The following is a 24583-nucleotide window of genomic DNA, read 5'->3' as shown; positions in this document are numbered from 1 at the left end:
CATGATTACTATATATTCAGAAAAAAAGAAAAATAAAAATAAAAATGAATAAATAAATAAATAAATAAATTTAAAAATAAATACATACAAATATAAAACTGCACGACATTAGCGCCGTAGAAAGTATTTTCTATTTCAAAATTATTTTCATCCTCTACGAAAATATATATATATATATTCCGATTGTAACACTATGAAATGCGTATCGGATATCATCCTCTATTACATACATAGCTGACCAGCATGTGATCTCAAACTGACCCATCGATGTCCGTCTAAACACTCGTATATATCTTCCGATTGCGAAATTCGGCGAACAAGCTAAAAAACCTGCCAAACGGATTCTTATTTTACGGTCAACGACCGGACTTGGAAATAGACGAATAGACAGATCTACAGTATCCGTAGAATTTGTAGCAAGGGTTTATTGTGGATTCCTGCCTGAAAGGCTTAACCCCACGGTGGCCCAAGCCACTTTAAGCGTAGTACGCCCCCTGGCGAGTTAGACAATCCCCACAGAGTAGGGGCCTAAACAACACCAGACTCCAGAACGGTTTATTGTGTATGGAACAATAAACCCCCCATCACTCTGGTCAGTGGTGAGGCCTAGCTGCACTCGACTGTTCCAGTTTGGCTAGGAACTTGCCAACCACAGCCACCACGAGTACTCCCCGAAGGGCCGCGCCCAAGCAGTCAGGACTCACAAATTGATCAACGCTTGCTTCCGCCATAAGGCTTCCCCTGCGCTGTTGATCAATAGTATCCGTAGACCATTTTAACCTTGATGCTTGATATAAGTATATATAAAAGTGAAAAAAAAAAAAATGTTTAACAATTAATTACGTATTTCTTCGCAGCCAATGAATCGAATCGAAAATACATCCCGCGATCAAATTGGTTTTCTTATCCATTAATTTAAACTAGTAGGCCTTTACAGAGCCCCTATACAGAGATATCACAGGTCAAACACAAGTTCTTATGGCCAGGGTTCGATTACAATGCTTTAAGGTGTTGCAGTTTGAGACAAAATTGATAAAAATCATCCGCATAACACAGTCACTTATACATTTCCGTGATAATATACTAGAAATTATGCGTTATTTTCATGTAAAGACATACCCTTCACGAAAGCGCTCAATTTGGAGGATCCTCCAAACGCCGCCTATTACAAGTTTTATTATTTTCCAGTTGGTCTCGTTAATCAAATTAGATTTTTATCGCCGTATATGGGTTTGGTTTTCACGAGATCCACTATATACGATGGTAGGATGGTATCTGACCTATGTGATTCAAGTTCCCTGCATTGCTACATTGCTATTATGGACCAATTTTCACCATAACATATGAAAAATTACACCTTTTTAGCACATAAGGCTTATATTGCGGAGAGTTTTAAAAATGAACCCCTAACGATGCGTAGTTTTCACATCACTTTAAATTACAAGCTACAATATTTTTATATCCTACAACACTTGTGATAAAAGAATATATTATATTAAGTTCATCCAGATGCACGTAACATCCAAAAGGACTTGAGATAGGACCACCTTTTATTATAGCAGAATCATTTTTCGAATCGATTTGTCCGCTTGTCTGTCTTGCTTTCTTGCGTTCGCCCTACAGGTCACAACTTTCGTGATACTATGATGAAAGGTCGTACGCTGACTTGGTTTGACTTAAGAGCGAACGCTGTAGAAAATATGTTTTGCAAAGTCTTTAGATCAATAACTACAAGATTGTGTAGGGCATTTAACCATGAGCTCTACCGCACTATTCTATTTTTATTTATCTTATTATAATCGCACGAACTTCTATCTTGTTCTTCCTCATTCTTCTTGACTTAACCTAAGTTTGACTGCCCGTCTTGCATTTTGTGTTCAGCTTACAGATCGCTACTGTTGATGAATACACCGGCAAGGACGAACACGGGACTAGTTTTTCGACCACTTCCCCCGACCGTTACCCCTTATTTTTAAAAGTCGCTTTATGAGTGATCTAGGGTATTTATTAACGGATCGTGTACCCCTGTAATATATTTATTATTGGTTTCACATAACGACTTATCAGAATAAGAGATTGACGCTGAATAATAAAAGAAAGAGGGTCTCTCTCAACCCCTTTCTGGGAGTTTTTATGCTAATCTAGAATGCCGAACGCCTACTACTTGGCCACAATTGCCAAGGAATTTTCAAAATTTTGCAATTTTTCCAATAAGGCCTTATTCTGAAAAGTCGTTATATGGGGTGTGGTCGTAAATGTGGATCAATTCGAATCATTTTTAATAACGTTTATCCTCGGGTCAAAACACGCCACTGTATCAAATTTCATCAAAATATCTTAGAAATTGAAAGGTGGGTCTGTCTTAAGCCACACAATGTACCAAAAGTTGTGTAGGGTATGATATATATCAACAATTCAGTTTTCTTTTTTGCTTCTTCTTAGCTAATCCTAGCTTTTTGACTAGCAAGCGAGAGCTACCTTCAAACTTAATCTTCCAGTATAGGATACAATGATGCGAACACTAACTTCCAATTCTAATTTAATGCTTTTATCTATCTGTTGAATGCCGTACATCTTGTTCGAAGGCGTATACTTGACATTAAAAAGTCTTATAATGTACTTAATGCAAACTTAGCTATAGCAAACTTAGATTTACACACATTTACATATTTATTATGCAAACGTAAAATGTATGTTTATTTCAATAATCAGTAACGAGATGACAAAATACAAATGTTGTCAAAATACATACGAATAAAATCTCAAGCACTTTTTGATGTCTCTGTTATCAATAACAGTCGTGACCTTCATTTTCATTACAAAAATTCTGTTAAACTGTTACATGTTTATAAAACAAAAGTAGATAAATTGATTATGTGTTTTTAAGTAAATATAAGTGAATGTATGTCTCGACTAAAGAGTTTGTAGGTAGCACATACAACTTGTTGTTGTTTCGTCATTCTAAACTTTATGTTTGCCAAACGCTGCAACAAATTTCACTGAAAATTTTCGCATTAAGAAATATGAAGACATTTTTTATTATTAATTACGCGACAACTTATAAATTTACCAATAAACAGGAAATGATTGAGAATCGCTTTCAAGAGTCCCCTCTTGAGAGAAATTTCGGTATACATTGCTTCAGTTAGCATGCATGATAAATTTTCAGTATATATAGACAGATACTGTTCATTGTGACCAAGATACATACGTTCGAAAATATTTTTGGGAAAATTTCGATCCTAACATGTGATCGTTAAAGCGCGGAACCAAATATCTCACTCTAAGAATATTCTTCGTTCACAGTTCGACAGCGTACGTTTGAACTGCGAAGAGGGGGACGTTTGTTTCATTTTAGATTCGATTACGGATTGACAAGAAGAAATAATAGAGGGCGTAGCGGAGGCATGTGTAAGCACTGTAAGCAGTTTACCCATTAATTAATAGGTCACGATGTCGACGACGATGCTTGAATAGAAGAAAATGAGGTTCAGTTTAACGAAGCAAGCGAGGTATTTTTCAAGTTATACTATATATATATATATAACTATCTTGAAGAAAGTACATTACGAAAAATGTTCAATTTTCGTGATCAAACGTGATCTTGCAGGTAGTCTATCCGAAATTTTTATAAAATGTAAAAACTATACCGTACAAAACCCCAAGAGCGAAGATTTTGAAATAGCGAAATATTATGAAAAGAAGGCGATGGCAAATTAATTTTTGATAAAATCGCGTATTACATGTTAATCTCATTATCGCTATCTGTCAACGTTATTACTTTAATAGGGCCAGCAATATTAACTCAATCGTTATCGTTTTAAACTTCGGGGACTTTCTAACCAGTATAATGTGCGATAATAATATGTAATAACCAGAGCAATGTCTTCGTTCTCTAGATGCTACTGATTGGCGAATAGGGTAAAGTATGGAATGAGAAAACAAAAGAAACAAGCGTCTGCTATGAAATAAACCGTACAACAACAACGAGTTACATTTGCCATCTGGCTTTTTGGCACATATACATACCTTGACGCAAGTTTACTTAAAAACACTGAAATTTATATACTTTGGCTTTGCAAGCGTGCGATGCGGCGTAAGGGGTTAACAAAATTCTTTACCATATAAGTAATGAGAAGGAATGACCGACCCTGCTATTATTGTTATTATTGTTAACAGGAATAATAACAGCAGTTGCGATGTTACTTATTCGTACTTTAAACTCAATGTTTGGACATCTTCCCATTCAGTTGTCGACGAAAAAGTAATGTGCGTCAATTCTATTCTATTCGCTTCAAGTCCACTTCTTTTCAAGTAGATTATGTATTGTTACGAATACAGATTTTCCACACAAATACAAACATTGGAATTAAAAATTTGAAACTTTTCACTTCGCTCAATGAAATAAATTTTATGAATTATATTTACTTTTTCATTTTCCACTTTTTTACTCGGGCTTTACAATAAGTAAAAATTAAAATAGAAAAAAAGGGTTTACATGAATTTAAACAAGCTCCCAGACAATATCGAACAGTTCTCAGAAAGGTTATTCCCATATATATTTGTATTATATAATTCTATTGAAAAACATTGTATTTTGCACTTGTAAATTCTTAAAAAAATTAATTTTTTTTTTTTTTAATTTCAAACAATTTCTCTTTAATATGTTATTGTATTATTTCTACATTACAATAAAAAAAAGAAACACAAAACCATATTAGGCTGTTAGAAAAATAATTTCGTTAAACAATTTTTTGCATAATTTGGATAGAAAAGGCGAAATTAATTTATATATTTATTAGAATTATTAATAATTTATCTAAAATTAATCAAATTATATACAATTATTTACAAGAAGAAAAGAAAACATCAAATATAGCTATTTACATAAATAAAATAATTTATTCTATGTATATTAATATAACTAAAAAAAACATGATTTACATAATGTACATTGCACATGCAGTTACATTTCAAAAAATTATACAAAATGCAAAAAACAACAATTTATGTACACATCCAAACAAAAAAAAAAAGAAAAACAAAAATAAAAACCCAAAATTAATCAAACACAACAAAAAAAAAATTTAAGCGAATTTTTTCAATCATAAAAGAAAATATTTATTTGCAGTCTTTTGCTTATATACTTAGCCGGAAGTATATTGTGCAGAAAATATACTGCTATTTGCAGAACGAACATAATACTCTATGCTAATTTACAGAACGAACGCATGAGAGGCCATGCAATATAATTTTGCGTCTGTTAAAAGATTTTGCTGTTTTTTGCCACTAGATGATGCTGATGCCTACAAGTCTGGCAGCACTGATTGTCTCAAACGAAGATGTGTTTAAAAGGTAAGATAATTTTCTAATTCTTTGCCCGTGTAAAAAGTTATATTAATTGAAAAATGAGTGAAAGCTATATTATTAATAAAAAATAAATAAACATTAGTTAATAAATATCCCAAAGTTTTCCTTTGTTTTGCCGACGGCTTTTGCTGATTTTGTTAGATAATTTGGTCCGTTAGATATTTGCCGACGGGTTTTGCTAATTTTGTTAGATAATTTGGTCCATTAGATAATTTCACAGAGTTGAATTTTAAGTTCGGCATTTAAGATTGGCGTTAAAATTTTGTTAGTTGGGCTTTTAACCATTTATATATATTATAAGCGACTCTGTGCTTTGTCTTTGAACAGAGAATTTAGCGAGGACTTTGTTTAAATATTATGACGGTTTAATTCTAAGCTAACTTATAAAATACAAGAAATTTTAAATGTTCGATATTAACCTTTGACATATTCAATTAGGTAAAAATCTTCACACTTTCAAGCATGTATGACATTGAGAATTTATGACTAAGAAAATAGGATTACGATCATTTAAAGTCTCTGAAGGGCTAGTCAGCAAACATTGTACGAATATATGTGTACTAGTTATACATTTTAACTCACCTCTCTCCATAGGTATTATTTTTATGCATGAGTTGAAAGTCGAGATTGTAGTTTCGTTGCTCTTCATCCATTTTTGGCATAAGTGCTTGTTGCAATAAACAGATTACTGTGTTGCAAAAATAGTGTACTAAATTTATGTGTCAAATCGTTATGCTTTAGCAATTTCCATTATAAAATACTACAAATTTGATCTTGCTGCTTTAAGAAAGCTTATAAGAAATTTTATATGAGAAGGAGTTTAAAAAGTGGTCCCACCTGAAACTTCCCATGCTTATTTTCAGCGGTTTTTGTCGAGAAATCCTGAAAGTACAAATTACTTTCATTTGTAATATAAAAATATGTGTTACTCTAAAAAGAAACGAAAAATATGGAAGAAGTCATGGAAGCAAAACTGGAACAAGGCATGGGATTTTGACTTATTACAAAAATATTCGGATAAAAAGAAGAAACGTTAAACATCTATGTTAGTAATTTATTCAGTGAAGTTGATTTAATTTTTTTATTTATTTCGGTTACTTTTACTTCATCTTGAAACTAAATAGGTTATAATATCCTTGAAAGAGAAGTGAAGTGAGAAATGCTACTTCTTCGTGGACTCCACAACGTTTCTGTCCAATTTTTTATATGTTAGGTCAATGCTTTTTCGTCTATGGTATGTTTATTGAAATTGGCAACACCTAAAATAATGCAATGAATATGGGAAAAGTGGAGTAGGCAACTCTGTTCTGAGTAGAATTAAACCTGCTCATACAACTCTGCTCCAATTAGCAGCATAGCAGAACCTAAAATTTTTAAAGTATTGTTGTTGTTGTTTTGTTTATTTGATTGCTCGGGTGGAATGTTATATGAATTCAGTGAAAAAATATCTATTTCGTATAAAACAAATAAACATATATTAAAAATAGAAATTAAATATAAGAAATGTGCTTATTTTTTCAAAGATGAAGCTAACAAATTGAAGGATTAAAGAATTGTGCAAAACCAAATAAATAAATCATTCATAATAACTAAAAAAAAAAAAAAATATCTTAATAAAGGGGTGAATTCTGTGTTTCTGTGTTTCTTCTCAAGTGTAACAAACACTTTGCAAGCATTGTTGAGTGTAAGTGTAAGGAAATATAAAGCAAATTTAGCCCCGCCTGATTATATCATTATATCATTTTATGGTTCGATGAAAAACGCTTTGCTAATTGTTACAATGGAATAATATAAAACGAGTCTACGGGAAGTGGGCACAAAAGACCATATAGCGTTGTACACTTGTAGGATAACATTAATTCATGTTTCCTGCCATTCCAAGCTATCCTTAAAAAAAAGAAAGAAGGAAAGCTGAAGAAAATGATTCAACGTTATGTTGCTTCTTTAGCTTTGTAGCCTTTGACATCATTACAGCTTAATATCATAATATAATGAACATATGGTTTGTGTTGAAAAGGTCATGTACGTACAAAAAGAGATTTAAAAAAAATAGGGAATATTCGCTGCTATTGACAAAATGAATTTGTGTACACTAAAAAGATTTCAAGGTTTTCTCTGTTAGTATTGTTGAATAGTTTTTATCTTTCTTCTGATAGTTTTTTTTTAAACAAGTACTCTGCGTTTTGTTGTTCATTGAATCTTCTGGGGCATACCGCTGCCTTTGAATAATAGAGTTTGAGATCAAATTTGTTTCTCTTGCATTTCTTTAGACGCGAGTACGCCATTCTCTTCTACATAGGCTTACTTGGGTTTTTTAAAAATTATTATCATTCAATATGTAGAATTATTAGTTATACCATCCACTTGAAGTTAAAGAGATTTTAAAAGGATAAATTAGGATTATTTTAACAGCGATGGAATAATTAATAATCTTATGTCGTCACTTATATTCCTTACTTCCGCAAATAAATAAAGCTCCTTCACATTATTTGCTGTGTCAACGCGTCCTTCTGTGAAAAATAAACAAAAACTATTTTACAACAAGCGATTGCTAATCATACAAAACAATCACAAGACATAGCCCAAAAAAATAATAATATTCAAAATGTAGACAATGTAGACATTTTACGTGGCAAGTTCGCCTCTCCGTTCCAACAAGTTCGCTCCTTCATCTGCTCCTTTTCTCACTCTTTTAATAAAAATTAAAAAGAAGAAAACGTGGCGCTCGTATAACCCGTAAAATTAACAAAACATTAACCAAATATAGTTTAATTAGGAAATACAAAGAAATAATAAAATAAAATAAATTATGATAATTATATACCAAAATTAACCCTAACTTTTATTTAGGTACAAACAAAGAACTTTGAATTCACATTCGGCCTTTTTTACATCACACCGGATTTTCGGTTGTTGATTTGCTGAATAGAAAAGGAAGAAGAAGAGATTATTTTAAATTTTACGAACAAAGTCAGTTTGTTAAAATTTTAGAAAATTCGAAATCCAATGTCTCTCATCTGCACTGACACAATTAAAATATGTTAAAGGGAGTAGGGCCCAGTCAAAATATTTTATGCTCTAAACAATGTGAAATATAACTTCTTTAAAGCGTCCCCCTTTAAAAAAAAAAAACTCCATGTATTACGAAATTCCTCGTTAAAAAATGGTTTTTTCTTCACTAGTGTTTTCACTCATTTCATGGAAGGACTTGAATAACAACTTTTGCGTTATAGCTCTTTTATAATAAGAAAAGCTGAAGTCATAAATCTGTTTTAAAATTTGAACAATAATCAGTAGGAATTAATAAAAAACAAGTAAGAAAGTTATATTCGGCGGAGACCGAATCTCGTATTCCTACCACTATGTTTTTCGCATTCTACTCTCCAAGTTCCTTTATTTGATACACATATCGGTAGCATTCTACCATATTCAGTTTAAAATTAACCCATTTTTAGGCACGTAATACATATCCATTTAAGGAGTGTGCAAAATAGTGTGAAACATTCTATCTTGTTTGCCTTATGATTAATGAACATGAAACCTTAAAAAAGTGAACAAAACAAAGATTAATCTTATGTAACTTTGTGTGGGCATGGCCGATTGGTTTCTTTTTTGCTGATGTGAAAAGTTTCAGTCTTCTAACTTTAAAAATTACCAAAAATTCAAAAATTTTTGTTAAGAAAAGTGGAGTTGAGTTCAAATTAGGCTTCTGTGCAGGCTTCCGCTCTGTCCAATTTGGTCCATTTTCAGTGCCAACCTGCGTGCAGAAACTTCCAATGTTTCTGATAAATTTAAAGTCAATCAGGACAGTGGCAACAACAAACACAACGCGGACACAAACCGCACAGGCGGACGAACATGCCCAAAATCAAGTCAGAATTTCACGCTAGTCAAGAATATATATACTTTATAGGATCGATGAAACGTCCTTTTGGGTGTTACATACATTATGGGAAACAAACAAGAAAATAAGTTTACCTCCAACTTAAAGTGGTGGGTATAACGATTAATAATAATGATTTATTAATAAATAATTTAATAATAGATTATAAAAGATTACTATTATTGCACCAATACGACTAATATGTCTTTCTTACTATAATATATATAGAAAGGTAAGAAGTGATTTCAACAATTTTTCAACTAAAGTTGAAAGTGCTATTATAGAAGGGGAAATGCTATTGTAAATCTATGTACATCAGCAATTGGGAAAGATTTTCATCTTTTCACAGTGGCACTACCGAAAACAATTCCATTTAGTGTGGTCTTGGATTTGACAGACGAGAGTTTATCGCGCGAATCTGTAAAGGTATACTTAACTCGAAGCTAAACAAAAATGCTCAATCTGATCTAAGACGTGTTATTGCAGTTCATAGCGTGAGACCTACTTTTATGAACGCTTTTAAAGGTCATAATATATTATTTTCACGCACCGTTTTTTTTTAAGAAAGCAGGCAGACTCCATTGACACATCCATGAAAGCATTAAGGATTTTGATTTCATCACTTTTTCTGGAAAAATATACATCAGCTAGTAAATCAAGAAACGTAAAGGCCGCCAAAATTCTCGCCAGTTACTCTTACACTATTATTTTACTGCTGAAAAGAATGTCGTTAGGGAAAACGTGGGCAGCATATACTACAAAGCCTAGTATTAAGTAATGGATTAAGATACAATGGGTTATAAATAAACATTTGGGAAATATCTCATATCATCTGGGTGCGGTTTGCATAGCAATTATATCTGAAACGTAATATTGTGAAAATTTGCCGCTTTTTGCCGCAATAATACGCATTTTTCTCTCTTTTCTTATATATATATACAGTCAAACCTACCGCATAAAAAAAATTTTCTTTAATATGCTATGAAAAATTATTTCTTATAGCTATTTATGAAGTTTTTGAATATTTTTTTTTGTGCGGTTTTTTTTCAGCGGTCCCTATCTACCGCACAAAAACAGGTTTGCCTGTATATGCTTTGCCCTTCGGCGTAAACATCAGACTTTTCCCTAAACTATTTAATTACATACAGAATTGAATAAACGAAAACAAGTGATTGTCGTATATCTCTTGAACTATATCCATCCGGCCCACTTTTAAAATTTGAATTCATTGAACTTTTTAGTTCATTAGAAGATAATAAAATTTTGAAAGTTAGTGTATTAGTATAGTAATGTAATGGTCGAATGTAGTAACACAAAAAAAGTGCAGCACCAGCTATCGTCAAGTTAACGCCTGAACACAATTTAAAGTTTTATCATGTATTTCTTCTCTTCTCACTACATCACCTATAGAAAACTAGCGGTTAACCTACACATGCTCTCCTATATTACCTATGGGAAATTAACCAATTTAAGCCCTTCGGTGATATTATCCACAATAGCATGCAATGGTGCGTCGAACGATAGAAATTGTCTGGTTTCAATAAATTGGAAATATTTGCTATTGTGAGTCTCAAGATTGTTAAATGCTCTTAAATGAAACTGTGATGTTGAAATGGGAATGTTCGAACGCGAATTTTCAATCACTTTGGGAATTAGCCATTTTCCTTCCTTTTGAATCATTCCCGTCGCATGTAAATATCTTGAAACAGTTTATTCATCATCTGCTAAATTGTTGGAAAGTTCTGCGAGTCTCTAGGTCGGTCTCTTACAATTCACGGTCCTTGAAATTTTTTGATCCTTCAAGGCAACATGGCTACTTTTAAACGGTTGATATCAAAATCGACATCTGAACGTGTTTGGTGGACTTGGGCAGCAGTTTTCTTCAAATAAAGGAGGTGAAGTAATGAGGATCGAAAATGCAATTTTAAGCTTTCCTTGATTAGCGTCGGCGTACGGTGAATAAATCTTGGATATTAAATGGAAAATTGATATTTTATATAGAGAAAAATCAAAATCATTGCATTTCATCGTTATGGACACTGATAATTCCCATTGCTTTTATCATTTGTACCTGTAGAAGTTGCTGGCCAAAATTAACGCAAACACCTAATACCGTAATAAGTATCTGACGAATTGAAAAAACCTCTCGTTATGGATTTAAAAACATACTATTACTCTTAGTCAGTACGAAATTTTGGGCGTTTTGCCCAGGTCGGGTTGGTGGAACTCTCTTCGCTCAAATGATGCTCTCTACTGCAGGGGAGTCCACTAACTCCTTCAAAGTCCGTTTAGTTTGTTATCAGATAAACTCTTAATATAAATAAAATTTTCACGACCGAGAGAAATGAGATTGAGAGCCGCCGCAATCCGATCACAAGGTAGTTTTATAAAATTATTTAATTTTTATACCTTTTTTCATTATAAAATTAAATATTTTACTCAAAGGCGTAACTATAGATAGATAGATAGCTATTGCGTGCGTGCATATGTGCGCAAATTTATACGTGACTTTTGTAAAGTCTAACAAAAGAATTATCGATCTTAGCTTTTTTAGAAGCAGAAAACGCTTACAGCTTGACGATGATAAGTTTTGTGCGTAATTTCCTTTGCGATTCTCTTTATGTTTTCGCAGATTGCGCATAAGGGGAAATGTAATGATTGTGCTAGCAGTCGGCAGCAGTGCGAGTGAGTCTTTGTTTTTATTTTTATTTATTTATTTTTTTTTTATAGTTTATTTTTTGAAATGAAATCATAAATATAAATTTTGTATTATATTTATATTGTTATTGTTTTTGCCTTTAAATTTCATGTCGATTAAAATCTGCTTTAGCAAAATTTTGTTTTCTCCGCATCGTATGCAAGTTTATTGACCATAAACGTGATAAAGAAGGATGAATAAACACAAAGTGTTTATATATATGTGTTTTGCGGTCTATTCTCAAAGTTTGACAAGAAGCTTTTTTTCATATCAATAAATTTGTTCATCAATGTATTTAAATTTCAATTAAATCGATCGTATTCCAATTCAGCACATCTGCAATATACGATCGTACATATATCGACTGTGATGAGTAAAAAAACGAAGCGCATATTTATGTTTTGTATTCCGGTCCGGAATACATTTGGTGCTGCCTCTCTACTTGACTACCTGCAATATACCGTGTCCAGTATACTGCCTGATTTTCCAGATGGCACTAAATGTACGAAAATGTTTTGAGTCGTCCCTTCGCAGAATTTGCTTACGAATCCGTATCTCAGCTATTTCATTTTTTCCATATCCAGTCATGGTCACGTCAGTGGCAGATTCTCAGCCTGCCACCGTTTAACACGGTTGTTTGGAATAATGCTGACAATGGCGGTATTTATATAGTTTGCTTCAAATACTTTATATAAATTGAAGTGAAAATGTTTTTTTTTTTTACATGAAAGTTGAGTTTAGACTATCCTAGTAATCGATTTACCGTTGGAGGAGCTTTATCAAGCTGAAGGTAAACGGTAATTAAATGATCTAAGTCGGCATTTTACAAGAGGTCAATTTCTATAGGTTACCAAAGGAGCGAACTATCACGGATGGTTATATAGGATTTGTGGGTCCCAATAGGTGCCCTTTTTTCATCTTTTCTTGTTGCTTTTTTGACAAGTCTCATGAGTTGTTAAGAGGAAATATTTAAAATGATCGAGCGTCTTTGAAATTTCAAGAAATAACCCTTCTTGACACTATTCAATTCTTCGGTTCAGTACGATTGAATTTGAAGATCAGATAGGTTAAGATCATTGTTCTTCGTGATACATACGCCCCATCGTCGGATTAGATTAGACATTCGTCGAATTTTTTTTTATTTTTAAATATCGAGGCAAATAAAGCATCCAAATCACATTGGGCGAGATTCAATTGATGCCTCTGCGATCTGTCTGGAACAGCAGAATATGTTTACCCGATCAATACGTTCAAATATCTCTCCACTTGTAGACGAATCTTTGATTCACTTTCGATTTCCATATCGAACTACCGAAGGACGGATGGCGTAGAGGATGTGGGTTTTCCGTTTTTAATACATTTTGCGGTACGCATCAAAGATTTGTGTTTTGAGCAGTTGAGCTAAGTTTGCGATAAATTTTAACCATCTCTGTCCGTCCATCATCTCCTGTACGCGGTCGGAAAAGTTGAGATAGAAACACGAACTTGACATATAAACCTCAAACCAAACTGCCGATTAAGAAAGATGTTTGAAAATGAAGCGAAACGGCCCATGATCACAGCGGCCCTCGGTACATAGCAATGAAGAGAAGCGAATATGATTCCATTATAACGCACTTCTCTGCGCTGAAAGCAATTAACAAACCTAATGTGTTCACTGCACGGCGAGGAGAACACAAATTATTTTTTCCTACAATTATTATTAATTGACGATCGTCTATATCTGGTCATTTGTGCGTTGTGTGGCGTTTTAAAAATTCTTTTCTTTTCTTTTCTTTTCTTATATTTCAAATTAGTAACTAATTAGTAAAGAGGTTGCAAAGGTCACAAACATAAGACGTCGATGTTCATCTCAATGAAAACATTTCCTAAAATAAACGAATTATGAAAAATACATGTGGCTTTGTGTTTTTTTTTTAAGATCATTTTCAATTGTTTATAATTATTGTTGATTTTTCGAAACTTAAGAAATTACTGCAAATATTTGCAACAATGAATTTTAAGCAAAAGAGAACCTAAGCAAAATTAAATTGTTTCTTATAAAAAGTGATATGATGCGTTACTCGGAAATCGCTAGAGAACTATCGGCGGATAATTTACGTTTTGTTGAGGTAAGTAGTAACGATAAAATTATTTGTTGTATTAACATTAATTTTTAAATAAAATATTTTTCAAAACTTAGTTGACAGATACTGATTACAGTTTGCAGCATGGTACCAGAGACTCGTCACCAATCAGTGATGCTTCAAATGGTAGCGGTCCATTTGTAAGCCAATCACCGGCAATAAATTCAGTATGCCGCCGTCATCGCCATCAAAGCCAACAACAGCAGTGTCAGTCAACACGAAATTCCTATTTGGGCCGTCGTCGTTCTAAACGTCATACTCTCGGCTATGATGACGTTAACAATGAGAACTGCAATAATGATGATGATGATGATGATGATGATGATGATAATGGCATTGATAATTATGAGGTTGATAGTCATGGAAAGTCACTAAATGATGATAATCTTTCGTTGAGCGGTCATAAAAGTAATTTTAGTGCTTTATGTGCAAGTTTACGTAATTCGAGACGCTTCTCCAGCACTGCCTCCAACGTAATAAATGATCGTGTTGCCGATGGCGCGGCTAATAATGGCGCCGCCACAATTGCTTATGTGCGTCAACATAAAGATGACAATAATTCGACGCAAAGTTGTAATTATTTAGATGATTCCGAATCGACGGGAGCACAATGCTCCAGTAAGTCCTTAAATATTAAAAGTTCACGACGTAAAAATTCTATAGGTTGTTTAACAGCCTTCTCCTCCTCACCAGATTCACCGGGCAACTACTATGGTGTAAAGTAAGTAAGAAAGAGAAGATTATCCTGATATCAAAAAAAAAAAAATTATTTCTTATCCTTTTCTCGTTTTAAATGTAGTTCCAAATCACATAGTTTACCTGGTCACTCGTCGAATAAATCATCGGGCGATACGTTAGATTCAACAATATTAAATGCTTTAAGAGTCCCGGCCGATGAGTTAGCAAATCAGTTGACTTTATTGGATTTCAATATATTTGCTTCCATCCAGCCCGATGAGTTAACCAGTTGTGCCTGGACTAAAAAAGACAAACACACAGTCACACCGAACATTGTCGCATTTACTAAACGTTTCAATCACACAAGTTTTTGGACAGTACAGGAAATTTTAAGCGGTGAACAAGCTAAGCAACGCGCCGAAATTTTGGCCCATTTCATCAAAGTGAGCCAGCCATAACAAGTGATTTCTTTTATAATAAAAAAGCATTAAAATAATTTCTTTCTTTTAGGTTGCCAAAAAATTACATGAACTAAACAATTTACACTCATTGTTCGCGATTATATCGGGAATGCAAAGTGCAAGTATTTATCGTTTAAAGAAGACATGGTCCTGTTTGGCGAAAAAGGATAAACATTCTTATGAGCGTTTAAGTGATATATTCAGTGATCAAAATAATTGGGAAAATTTACGATCCTATTTGGAAAGTCTACGCCTGCCATGCATACCTTATCTGGGTTTATTTTTAACCGATTTAATTTTTATTGATTTGGCATTTCCTCATAAAGGCGGTCTCGAGCCCGATCAACGACGCAATCGAATGAATAACATTTTAAGAGTGATAGCTAACTATCAGCAATCGAATTATTGTTACATACAAGTCAAGGCCACAACACAGAAATATCTAAATTCAATACGCTATATAGAAGAGTTGCAAAATATATTTGAGGAAGAGCAATACAAGTAATTTAAGAAATTACGAAGCAACTTAAGAAAACAGTTTTTTTAATTGCGTTTATATGCGTTTTTTTTTTAATAGAAAATCATTGAAATTAGAACCTGCGTCACCTATGGTGCCTAGCTCGTCTTCGTGCAGTTCGAAAGAATCTTGCAACGTTGAAATGATAACACCGGCTTTGGCTTGTTTAAATTTATCGCCGGCGAAAACTATAGGCTCGGTGCGTGTATCTAGTGCCTCAGCAGCCAATAAATTTATACCGGGTCATCGTAAATGCCGCAGTCTGGGTACCAAGTAAGTTCTTTTTTTTCCCCCATTTTCAATTAAGATTACCATAGTAAAAAAGAAGAAAAACTCGCCCTAAAACTTTTTCAACTCTGTTCTTTCGTGTTTTCGTCTGCTCTATCTCACTTTCTTTTTCAATCATTATTGGAACGAATATGTTTGTTTTTTTTTTTTTTTTTTTTTTTTTTGTTACTCTGTTTTTACTCTCTTCTTCTTTCTTCCTTTCTCACGGCGCATCTGAGAGTCATCCATGATGCCCAACATAATTCTTTTTTCAATTTTGTTTACACTGCAATAGATTTCGTAGTTCAAGTTTACCACGAAATTATTCACATAAATCTCATTGCTTTGCACTGATCATGTTTACAAGCTCTGGCATAATTTTAAATACTACTGCAACGCATAAACGCTGTGCTTGTTGCCGATGTTGGTGAGTCGTTTTGTTTCTCTGTTACTTTCTTGATATCATTCTTATCCATTAAATAGCAAATTTTGTGTAAATCCGCTTAAACACATTCTATTTGGAGCCAAAAAAAAAAAAAAAAAAAACGAAACAAAACAAAACAATACAAAAAATCATATTTTTCTTAAAACGTCTTTTCATTCCAAGTAAATAGAAGTTTTTATAATTTATTAAGTAATTTAGTTAATCATTTCATTATCAAGATCTGAAAATAAGATTCGTCACCTTATTCATCTAACTACTACCAGCTAACAAAAACCAGAAGCACTTAGTTTAACAATTTTAAAAACTAGTGAAATATAGATAACAATTAACCCAGGATTTAAGTTTTTAATATCATTGCAAACGTTAATGTAGCCTTTTTATGGAATTGGCGAAGATGGCTCTCTGAGTTACTAACCTAAATGCTGGAGTCGATTTAACGAAAAGATCACGAGAATGAATTAAAAAACAATACAAAGATTTGCTTTCGTACCTATCTATGACTGCCTAATATTGGGTGTTTGCAAAAATTTTGATCAACGACGACCACAAATAAAAATGATAAAGAAATGGGAAATGCCAGTGTACTTAACGGTTAAATTCCATGTTTCTGAACTTCCTCTATGTAAAGTAACTGCGTCGACGCTAATTATAGAGCACTTAAAATTCTTCTTCTTCCAAGTTCATTACTTTTGTTGTTTACTTGAAAAAAAATCCGCTGTCGAAGCCCAGCAAACATGTTCAGAGGCTGATGGTGATGCTGCTCCATCGTAACTCAATTGTCGGTTTGGGGTTCAATGGTTTAAAACTGGCGGCACGAATTTCTTGAAAAATTCCACTTTTTGGACACATTTTGCAAAAGTTATTCAAGGAGCGAATGGGAAGTTCTACTACACCCGGCATACTTACCAGACATGGCGTCTCCTGATTACCACGATGGTTTTGACCTTTCCCTACATAAAATAAAACGACACGAATTGACTGAAAATGCCATTTTTTGGCCACTTGTTGCAAGAGTTGTCCAGAGTACATTGTTGCAAAGTGAAAGGGAAATTATGCTCTACCCAGCGCACTTACCAGAAATGGCGCTTCCTGATTACCACTTGCCTGGCACGCGTTTCCGCAAAGTTAAAGAACTGCGAAAATGGGCCGGTGAGTGGATAGCTGCCAAACCAATATAAGTTCTTTCGACATGATATCACCATATTGCCAAAAGTAATGTAGAAAACGGTGGAAACTATTCTGATTAATATATATTGCGACACAATAAATGCATTTTTCAAGTGAAAAAATGATCAACATTTTTTGCAAACGCCTAATGTATACTCGTGTCGTAACGTAAACGATCGTGCGGTATAGTCAAGATGCAGAATTGAAATAATTATTCTTTCATAGCATGTTTTTGAGAATATTTGTAGCGGCATAGGTTGTCAAATTGCAAACAGGTACAAGGAACAATCAAATACTGGATATTAACAATATCGGCGTAAGTCGGTAAAAAACTTTTTTCCTTATCAAAGAGTTTCACGAAACTTCTTCTCAGCAATACCGTCCTAAAAAGATTTCCTAATCACTGTTATTATCATCTATTTCCCTAAAAAATCCATCATATTAGAAAGTGAGTTTCTCTCTCTAATGGTTTTCTCTTTTTAAAAAAACTATTTGTTTATTTAAAACAAAAAAAAAAAAAACAAAAAATTCTTTTATTTTGAATACAAAATGTCGTTTTATTGAAAGTTGTTAACAAAAAAACATTGAGAAAAACTGAAATGAGATCATTTCACTTTCAAGAATATACATCCTCTTGCTGTTTACTTATAGCATTTTCGGTAAAGCTAATGTCAACGACACATCCTCAAATGCTATTACACCTGATCCCAATCAAAGTCTATTAAGTCATCAACCATCGCGGCATTTACTGGACGATTCTGTATTGGAGACAAATGCTATAGTGGCCGATGCAAATGTTTCGTTAAATTTAAATGATAATGTCGACACGACGTTATCCTGTCATCTGTGGGAGAATGAAGCTTTGAATTTACTTAATACTCAAACGAATGGCTTGCAGGGATGTGTGCGACGTAAAACTGTACAAAAAGAAGGTCGTAAACCCGCCGTAGCCTCATGGCAACGTTATTGGTTGCAAATATGGGCTAACTCATTGGTCTATTTTCCGCCGAAATCGTTTAAAGGCAGCGAACGCAACGACTTTAAACGTGAACCGTGCAAGGTGTGCCCGCTGGATGGCTGGTATGCTCAAATTGTTAACAATCCCAAGCATAAGAACACATTTGAATTGTACAATCGTGCCTGGGGTACAACATACAAGTTCCGCACCGATAGTCCACAAACAACGCAATTATGGATAAGCACCATATGCCAGCTTGCCGTGCATAAGCATAAACCGAAATTGCAGCCAATCAATTTAATGTCATTCGAATAATGAATCGACTATGATGGCGCGTATTAGTAGTATTGACAAGTGGGCTCAGTCCTTATGTTTAATTAAGTTTATAAACACCACCTTCCTTTTGAAGATTTTTTTTTTTCTCTTTTTTTTTTTTTTTTAAACTCATTTCAGTTATTTGCAAGAGACAGAGCTTTTTACTCGAACTCAAATAATTTTCTAAGACTGATAACAAAACGAAATTTCCTATGAAACATATACACCGTTAATACAAAATCAACGAATTTTTCTTCTTGTTTTTTTTTTTTTTTTCTACTTTCGTTGGCCATAAGTTAGAGATTAAATAAAAAAAAAATAAAAAATTAAAAAGAGCTTTTTGGGGTATTATAGCAATTCAGTACATTCAAGTAAACCAAAATGTTAAAAAAAAAAAAAAAAAAAATGTGAAAAAAAAAAATAAACTTGCTCTGCTCTCTTGCTCGCTTAAAAACTTTGGAAAGACGTACTCTACACTTTTTAAGTATTTTCATTTATATATATTTACATATCTTTTGTTTAATAATAATCCAAAACGAATTTGATGTAAAGCAATTTATATTTGAAAAATATCTAGAAATTTTTCGTGCAGTTAGTATTAAATGTGCTTTTTAATATTAAATAAAAAAAAAAAAAAAAAAATTTTTTTTTGATGAAATTTTTTAAATGATTATAATTCGGAAAATGCGAATATATTTCTATTTTCTCTTATTAAGAATTAGGCTTTTCAAAATTCATTTCGCAAAGTTTTCATGTGGACGATCTCTTCTTCTTCGCTCCATTTCGTTGGCACTTGTGTTTTTAAATTGTACAGAACATTTTTATGTCACGTTTACTGATACTTATTAAATGTATTTTTAAATCACAATAGTTACGTCATAATATGCGTAATTGAAAATAAAGTTTGCAATGAAAAGAAAATACCATAAATTATATATTATTAAATAAAGGGAAGTTTAAATGCGGCCAAGAGGAAAATTTTCAATCAAAATTATATCCCGTTTTATTAAAGATGCAAAGTTATTTTTAACCCTTTGCACTCGAGAGCTCCGAAGCGAAGCCATTTAAAATTGGTCTTCAGATTCGAGGGCTCGGCTACGTAGACATTGTAAATAATTTGCTGTTCTTAACATAGAAACAAAAACAAATCGTAAAAGCTAGTATTCGGGTGTTGCGCTGTTGGTGAGAAATGACGGTCGCGGCTCGCGGATTGTAATACGAATGAAAAAAAACTTTCAGTGCAAAGGGGTTAATAATACTATCCAAGACACAAACCGAAAATTTGTTACAGTGCTGCCTTGAGTCGTTAATAGAATTCTGTTAAGTGAAGTCTCGGAGGGATTAAGTCAAAATATAGTTAAAATAGAACTTGTCGAGTATTTTTTAAAAAAATATTATAAACGAAACGACAACGACGTTATGTAAACTAATTAGTATTTGAAAGGACTTGGAAAGACTATTACTAGAGGATTCACGCTATGCTAGTTTCATTCTTTCACAAGGCATGATTTGCCTACAGTAACCTTTCAAACTTTGCTTATATGTTAACCTATGTTAAGTACGGCAATTTTCAAAGTCCTATATAAAAAATTCTGCGAGCAAAACTTAATATAATTTGTAGATCGTTGGAAAGGCTATTACTAAAGGATTCACGCTATGCCAGTTTCATTCTTTCACGGACCATAGTTTGCGCACAGTGACCTTTTAAATTTTGCTTACCTAAGCTAACCTATATTATGTTAGGTAAGGCAATTTTCAAAGTTCCGTAAAAAATTCTCCGAACAAAATTCAACATAACCTGTTGAGTTGACAGAGTAGTTTATTTTTTTTTCCAAGATTTTCCTAATGACGGTAAAATTATATCGTAAAAACATTAAACCGGAATCCATCGGCATCATAACACCGTACGAAAAACAAGTTAAACATCTGCGTAAACTTTTCGATGATGCCGACGTAGCGGCGCCTAAAATAGGTACTGTAGAGGACTTCCAAGGACAGGTATAAATTTCGTAAATTTACACAAATTTACACTCAAGTTTGAATTAATTGTTGCTTGGTTTTTTTTAGGAACGCGAAATAATATTGATCTCAACAGTGAGATCAATCAAGGAGCTTATACCTAGCGATGTGCGACATGGATTAGGTTTCAACAAAAACAAGGTACTAACTAACCTTGGAATTTCTCGATCTCGTTACCTTTTATATATATACGGTAGCCCCGACGGACTCCTTTTGAATCCTTATTGGTACCTGATTATCAAGCACTGCGTTGACAACGATACCTACATTGGTTATGATTTGCCGCAATTGTCTGTAACTTATGAATTTTAATATGTATATATATACTTTAATAGTTTAGTTTCTTGACTTGAATTACTTTTAATTATTGAATTAATTTTCAAATTTGAATATATATTTAGTTTAGTCTCAATTTTTTTTGTTTTGTTTTTCGCCTTAATTTTATTTTTTGCCTTCATTTTATTTTTTGTTTTCTGTTGTATATCAATTTATGTAATTTATGTTTAAATATAAATGAAATAAATAGCTTTATTTATACATTTAAAATATTTTATTAATATGTATAAATATATATACATATATATATATAAAAGAAATTGTTATTCTTTTTAATGGTTTCCTGATTGTTTCCGATTCTTCTTCCTTGACTTGGTCGCTTTTGCTCTTCTATCATCTCCTCTAGATATATATAGTGTTTTGGAAAATACGCGAACTAAACTTATTTAATTTTACAAGTTATCCGCCTGAGTGGCCTCAAATCTGAAGTGCTTCTTTGCACTATTTTACTATGCGCCCACCGACGATGTCACAACTATTCCGTTGGAAATGCAACACACGAGAAGCCTCTATTGCTTCTGAAACGAAATCGAGCACAGAATTCCTCTTTGAGGCCCCCAATTCGTTAAATTCATATTAATATGTATTGATATTACTCTGTTATAAAAGAATATTTTTTAAAATGCTTGTATTCTCTGGACTGCATTAACCTTGTGTCTGTTTTTAATTTCGTCATTGTGTTCATTAAAAATTTTTTCTGGTTGATATAGAATAGTCTCTTACTCAAACAACCACAAGAACATAAAAAATTGACAAACAGTACATTCTCTAAAGATAATAAATATTAATTTAATTTATCCTGTCGCTGGTTGTTTGTGATAACTTTGTTGATTTTTGAGTTTTTTTTTTTATGTGGAATCTTCATAGTTATGCTACGATGAAAATCCATCTCGGATATTTCTTTGAACACAGAACAAGTCGGCCGTTTTGTTCTGCTCTAGGGAATTCTACTGTACTAACTGTACTGTACTAAATAGAAGGGGTTGGGCTTTTAAACTAAAGAGGACTTACTTGCTTCGCTTCTTAAAAATTACACCATGATGGCGAGTCTTCTTCCTGCATATCTTTAGAACGCGTTCCGCGGAAGAATATGCCATGTGTTTTGACTCGAGTTCGTGATTGCGGCAGTAAGTCGTCAAGTTGGGTCAATATTTCCGTTTCTCTAGAATCCTATTCTATCGTTGGTATTACCAGTCCATTATAAGCATCTAATATGGACGGCAACGATCGGTAATTGCAGAGTAGTCTTGAAACTAGGCGAGGGTCAAAACAACCACATTCAATGGGAAAACGCACAACATTTTGTAAGTATGGCGCACATGAAAGAATTCTTCTCAAAAATGATGTGGATAAACCGCGTCCACGAGCATATTCGTTTATAGTAACTGCTTGAAGATTGCGATCTCCGGCAACGATGGTGTGCCTACAAGTAGCCGTGCACCGGGAAACAATCTAAATATTTGTAAAATGGTCTCCACTAGCGTTGCTGTTTTTCCTGTGCCAGGGGGTCCGAAAATCACGTATGGCATGTTAAAAATTTCTCCTCGTAGTATATTCGCTACCGATGTTTTCTGGTTGGAGTTTAGTATGTTATTGTGCCATTCACACCGGCGACTGCCTAACAAGAGCTGTCCGTGATATTGATGAAAGTGTATATCCAATTGTGGATATTCACGCGCCTGTGCTCCGGAGGGAAACAAGAATTGTTCGCCTAATTTTTCAGCCGCTCGTGAGACAGCGTAGTGCTGCTTTAATATAGCCTTACCGGGAGAGGTACAATTCTAATCGATAATCTTGGCCGTTATATTTTCGTTGAAAGTTGTCATCGAATCTAAGTAGAATTCGATTGCGGAGCACATGGTGAATCGCTCCTATATACTTCCGTTCGGCATTTTCGCCGTCGGCCCAGGGGTTTTCGGCTTTAACCCTGCCTCCAATTATCAATGAAGGACGGCATCCGAAAAGATTTTCTAAGGTAAGACCTAAATATTTTCCCTGACGTGTGAAATGGGCTCGTTCACGGTTATACATGCAGATATTGGTAAGACACTCAATCTCCTCTAAATATAAGAGTGTTCGAAAGCGATTCGTGTAGTTGCTTATATTTAACTCTTCATTAAGACTCGGAAACATGCATTCAATTGCTTCCAAAATTTGCTCTTTGCAACTTGAAGTACGATATGCCCGTTGTAGACGTTCGGGTACATTAAAGTTTCCGATGGATAACTGCAAATTATTAAACATGGAACGCTGACATTTTTCATATTTACGAAAATGCAAATCATCAGCCATGCACACACAAAGTTACAGCTAATTAAGTTTTCGTTACTTCACTTTTTTCAAGTTTTATGCTTATTAACCACAAGATAAACAAGGCGGAGTGTTTACTTGAACATTCCTCAAACTATGATATATTTTGTAGTGTGATCGCATACCGTCGTATGCATCCACTTCAATTGGCTGGATATTGCATTACAAAATGCAATACGATGCCAGGCGCCCTAAGTAAAACAATTACTATTTGTTTACGTTAGCATAATTTAGTGTAATAATTTCTGTATAAATAGCCAGGTAAGAATTGAATAAAATCAATTGCTATCAAACAATTCAATCAAGCGTTTAAATCGCTGAAAATACAAGGCGTTAAATCCGCCCAAGTTCAAAGTTAGGGAACGTCTCTTGCCGAGCTTCATTGGCACTCCATGAGACGGCTAGACTTGGCGCACAGAAGCCGAACGGCATAGGGCTAAACCGCGGTACACCAAATAATAAAAATAAACTAAATATCATTCATATATACAACATCCGTACTGTACTCAGTACCACAGAAATAACTTTTTTTTTTTACAATTTATTATCTGCTTAAAAATGCGTTAATTCTAAAATAATTATGGTGGACACGACTTGGTGGGTTAGTGTTTCCTTAAAATGCGATATGGGTATCAAATAGTTTTATACAATTTTTATAGGCGTGGCATTCGATTTTACCCTATTTTCAAAAATAAAATGATAATTCTCTTTCCATATATATTCAACCAAATGGTTTGGTTGAAATGTAATATATATTCTTTATTATATAAATGTATCAAAAATATAAATTCATCTCCCCTTGTACGTCTCCTGAATAGTTTTATACAATTTTTATAGGCGTGGCATTCGATTTTAAATGTTGTCGTAGTTTTAAGGTCTTCCCTTTTGTTCAATTATAACTAAGTTAAGTCTTCAATTGAAAGGGGTTGCTGAGTCTTCACTGCAACTGAATTCTGTATTTATAAATAAATACATAAATAAAAAATCTGCCTAACGCGCTTCCAATATTTCATATTTTTTATATAATTTCAAA

The 24583-nt window shown here is 33.4% G+C and overlaps 1 protein-coding gene across 4 annotated transcripts; it reads left to right on the top strand.

Moving 5' to 3' along the window:
* The first annotated feature begins 6761 nt into the window (after positions 1-6761).
* On the top strand, positions 6762-19527 carry LOC119636500 (ras-specific guanine nucleotide-releasing factor RalGPS1). Of its 4 annotated transcripts, none has more exons than XM_038031870.1 (8): positions 6762-7054; positions 13920-14062; positions 14134-14798; positions 14877-15198; positions 15266-15717; positions 15794-16006; positions 16296-16427; positions 18264-19527. In XM_038031870.1, exons 2-8 carry the CDS (start codon positions 14003-14005, stop codon positions 18883-18885), a joined length of 2466 nt encoding a protein of 821 aa, XP_037887798.1. In that variant the 5' UTR covers positions 6762-7054; positions 13920-14002; the 3' UTR covers positions 18886-19527. The 4 variants fall into 4 exon arrangements, with proteins under 4 accessions (XP_037887798.1, XP_037887797.1, XP_037887796.1 ...); XM_038031869.1 differs by having other exon boundaries at positions 13873-14062; XM_038031868.1 differs by having other exon boundaries at positions 13748-14062.
* The last annotated feature ends 5056 nt before the right edge of the window (positions 19528-24583 follow it).

The sequence above is a fragment of the Glossina fuscipes genome, unplaced genomic scaffold, assembly GCF_014805625.2.
Source record: "Glossina fuscipes isolate IAEA_lab_2018 unplaced genomic scaffold, Yale_Gfus_2 28, whole genome shotgun sequence".
Lineage (NCBI taxonomy): Eukaryota > Metazoa > Arthropoda > Insecta > Diptera > Glossinidae > Glossina > Glossina fuscipes.
The sequence above is the reverse complement of the archived record's forward strand: the minus strand, read 5'-3'. Positions and strand labels throughout refer to the sequence as shown.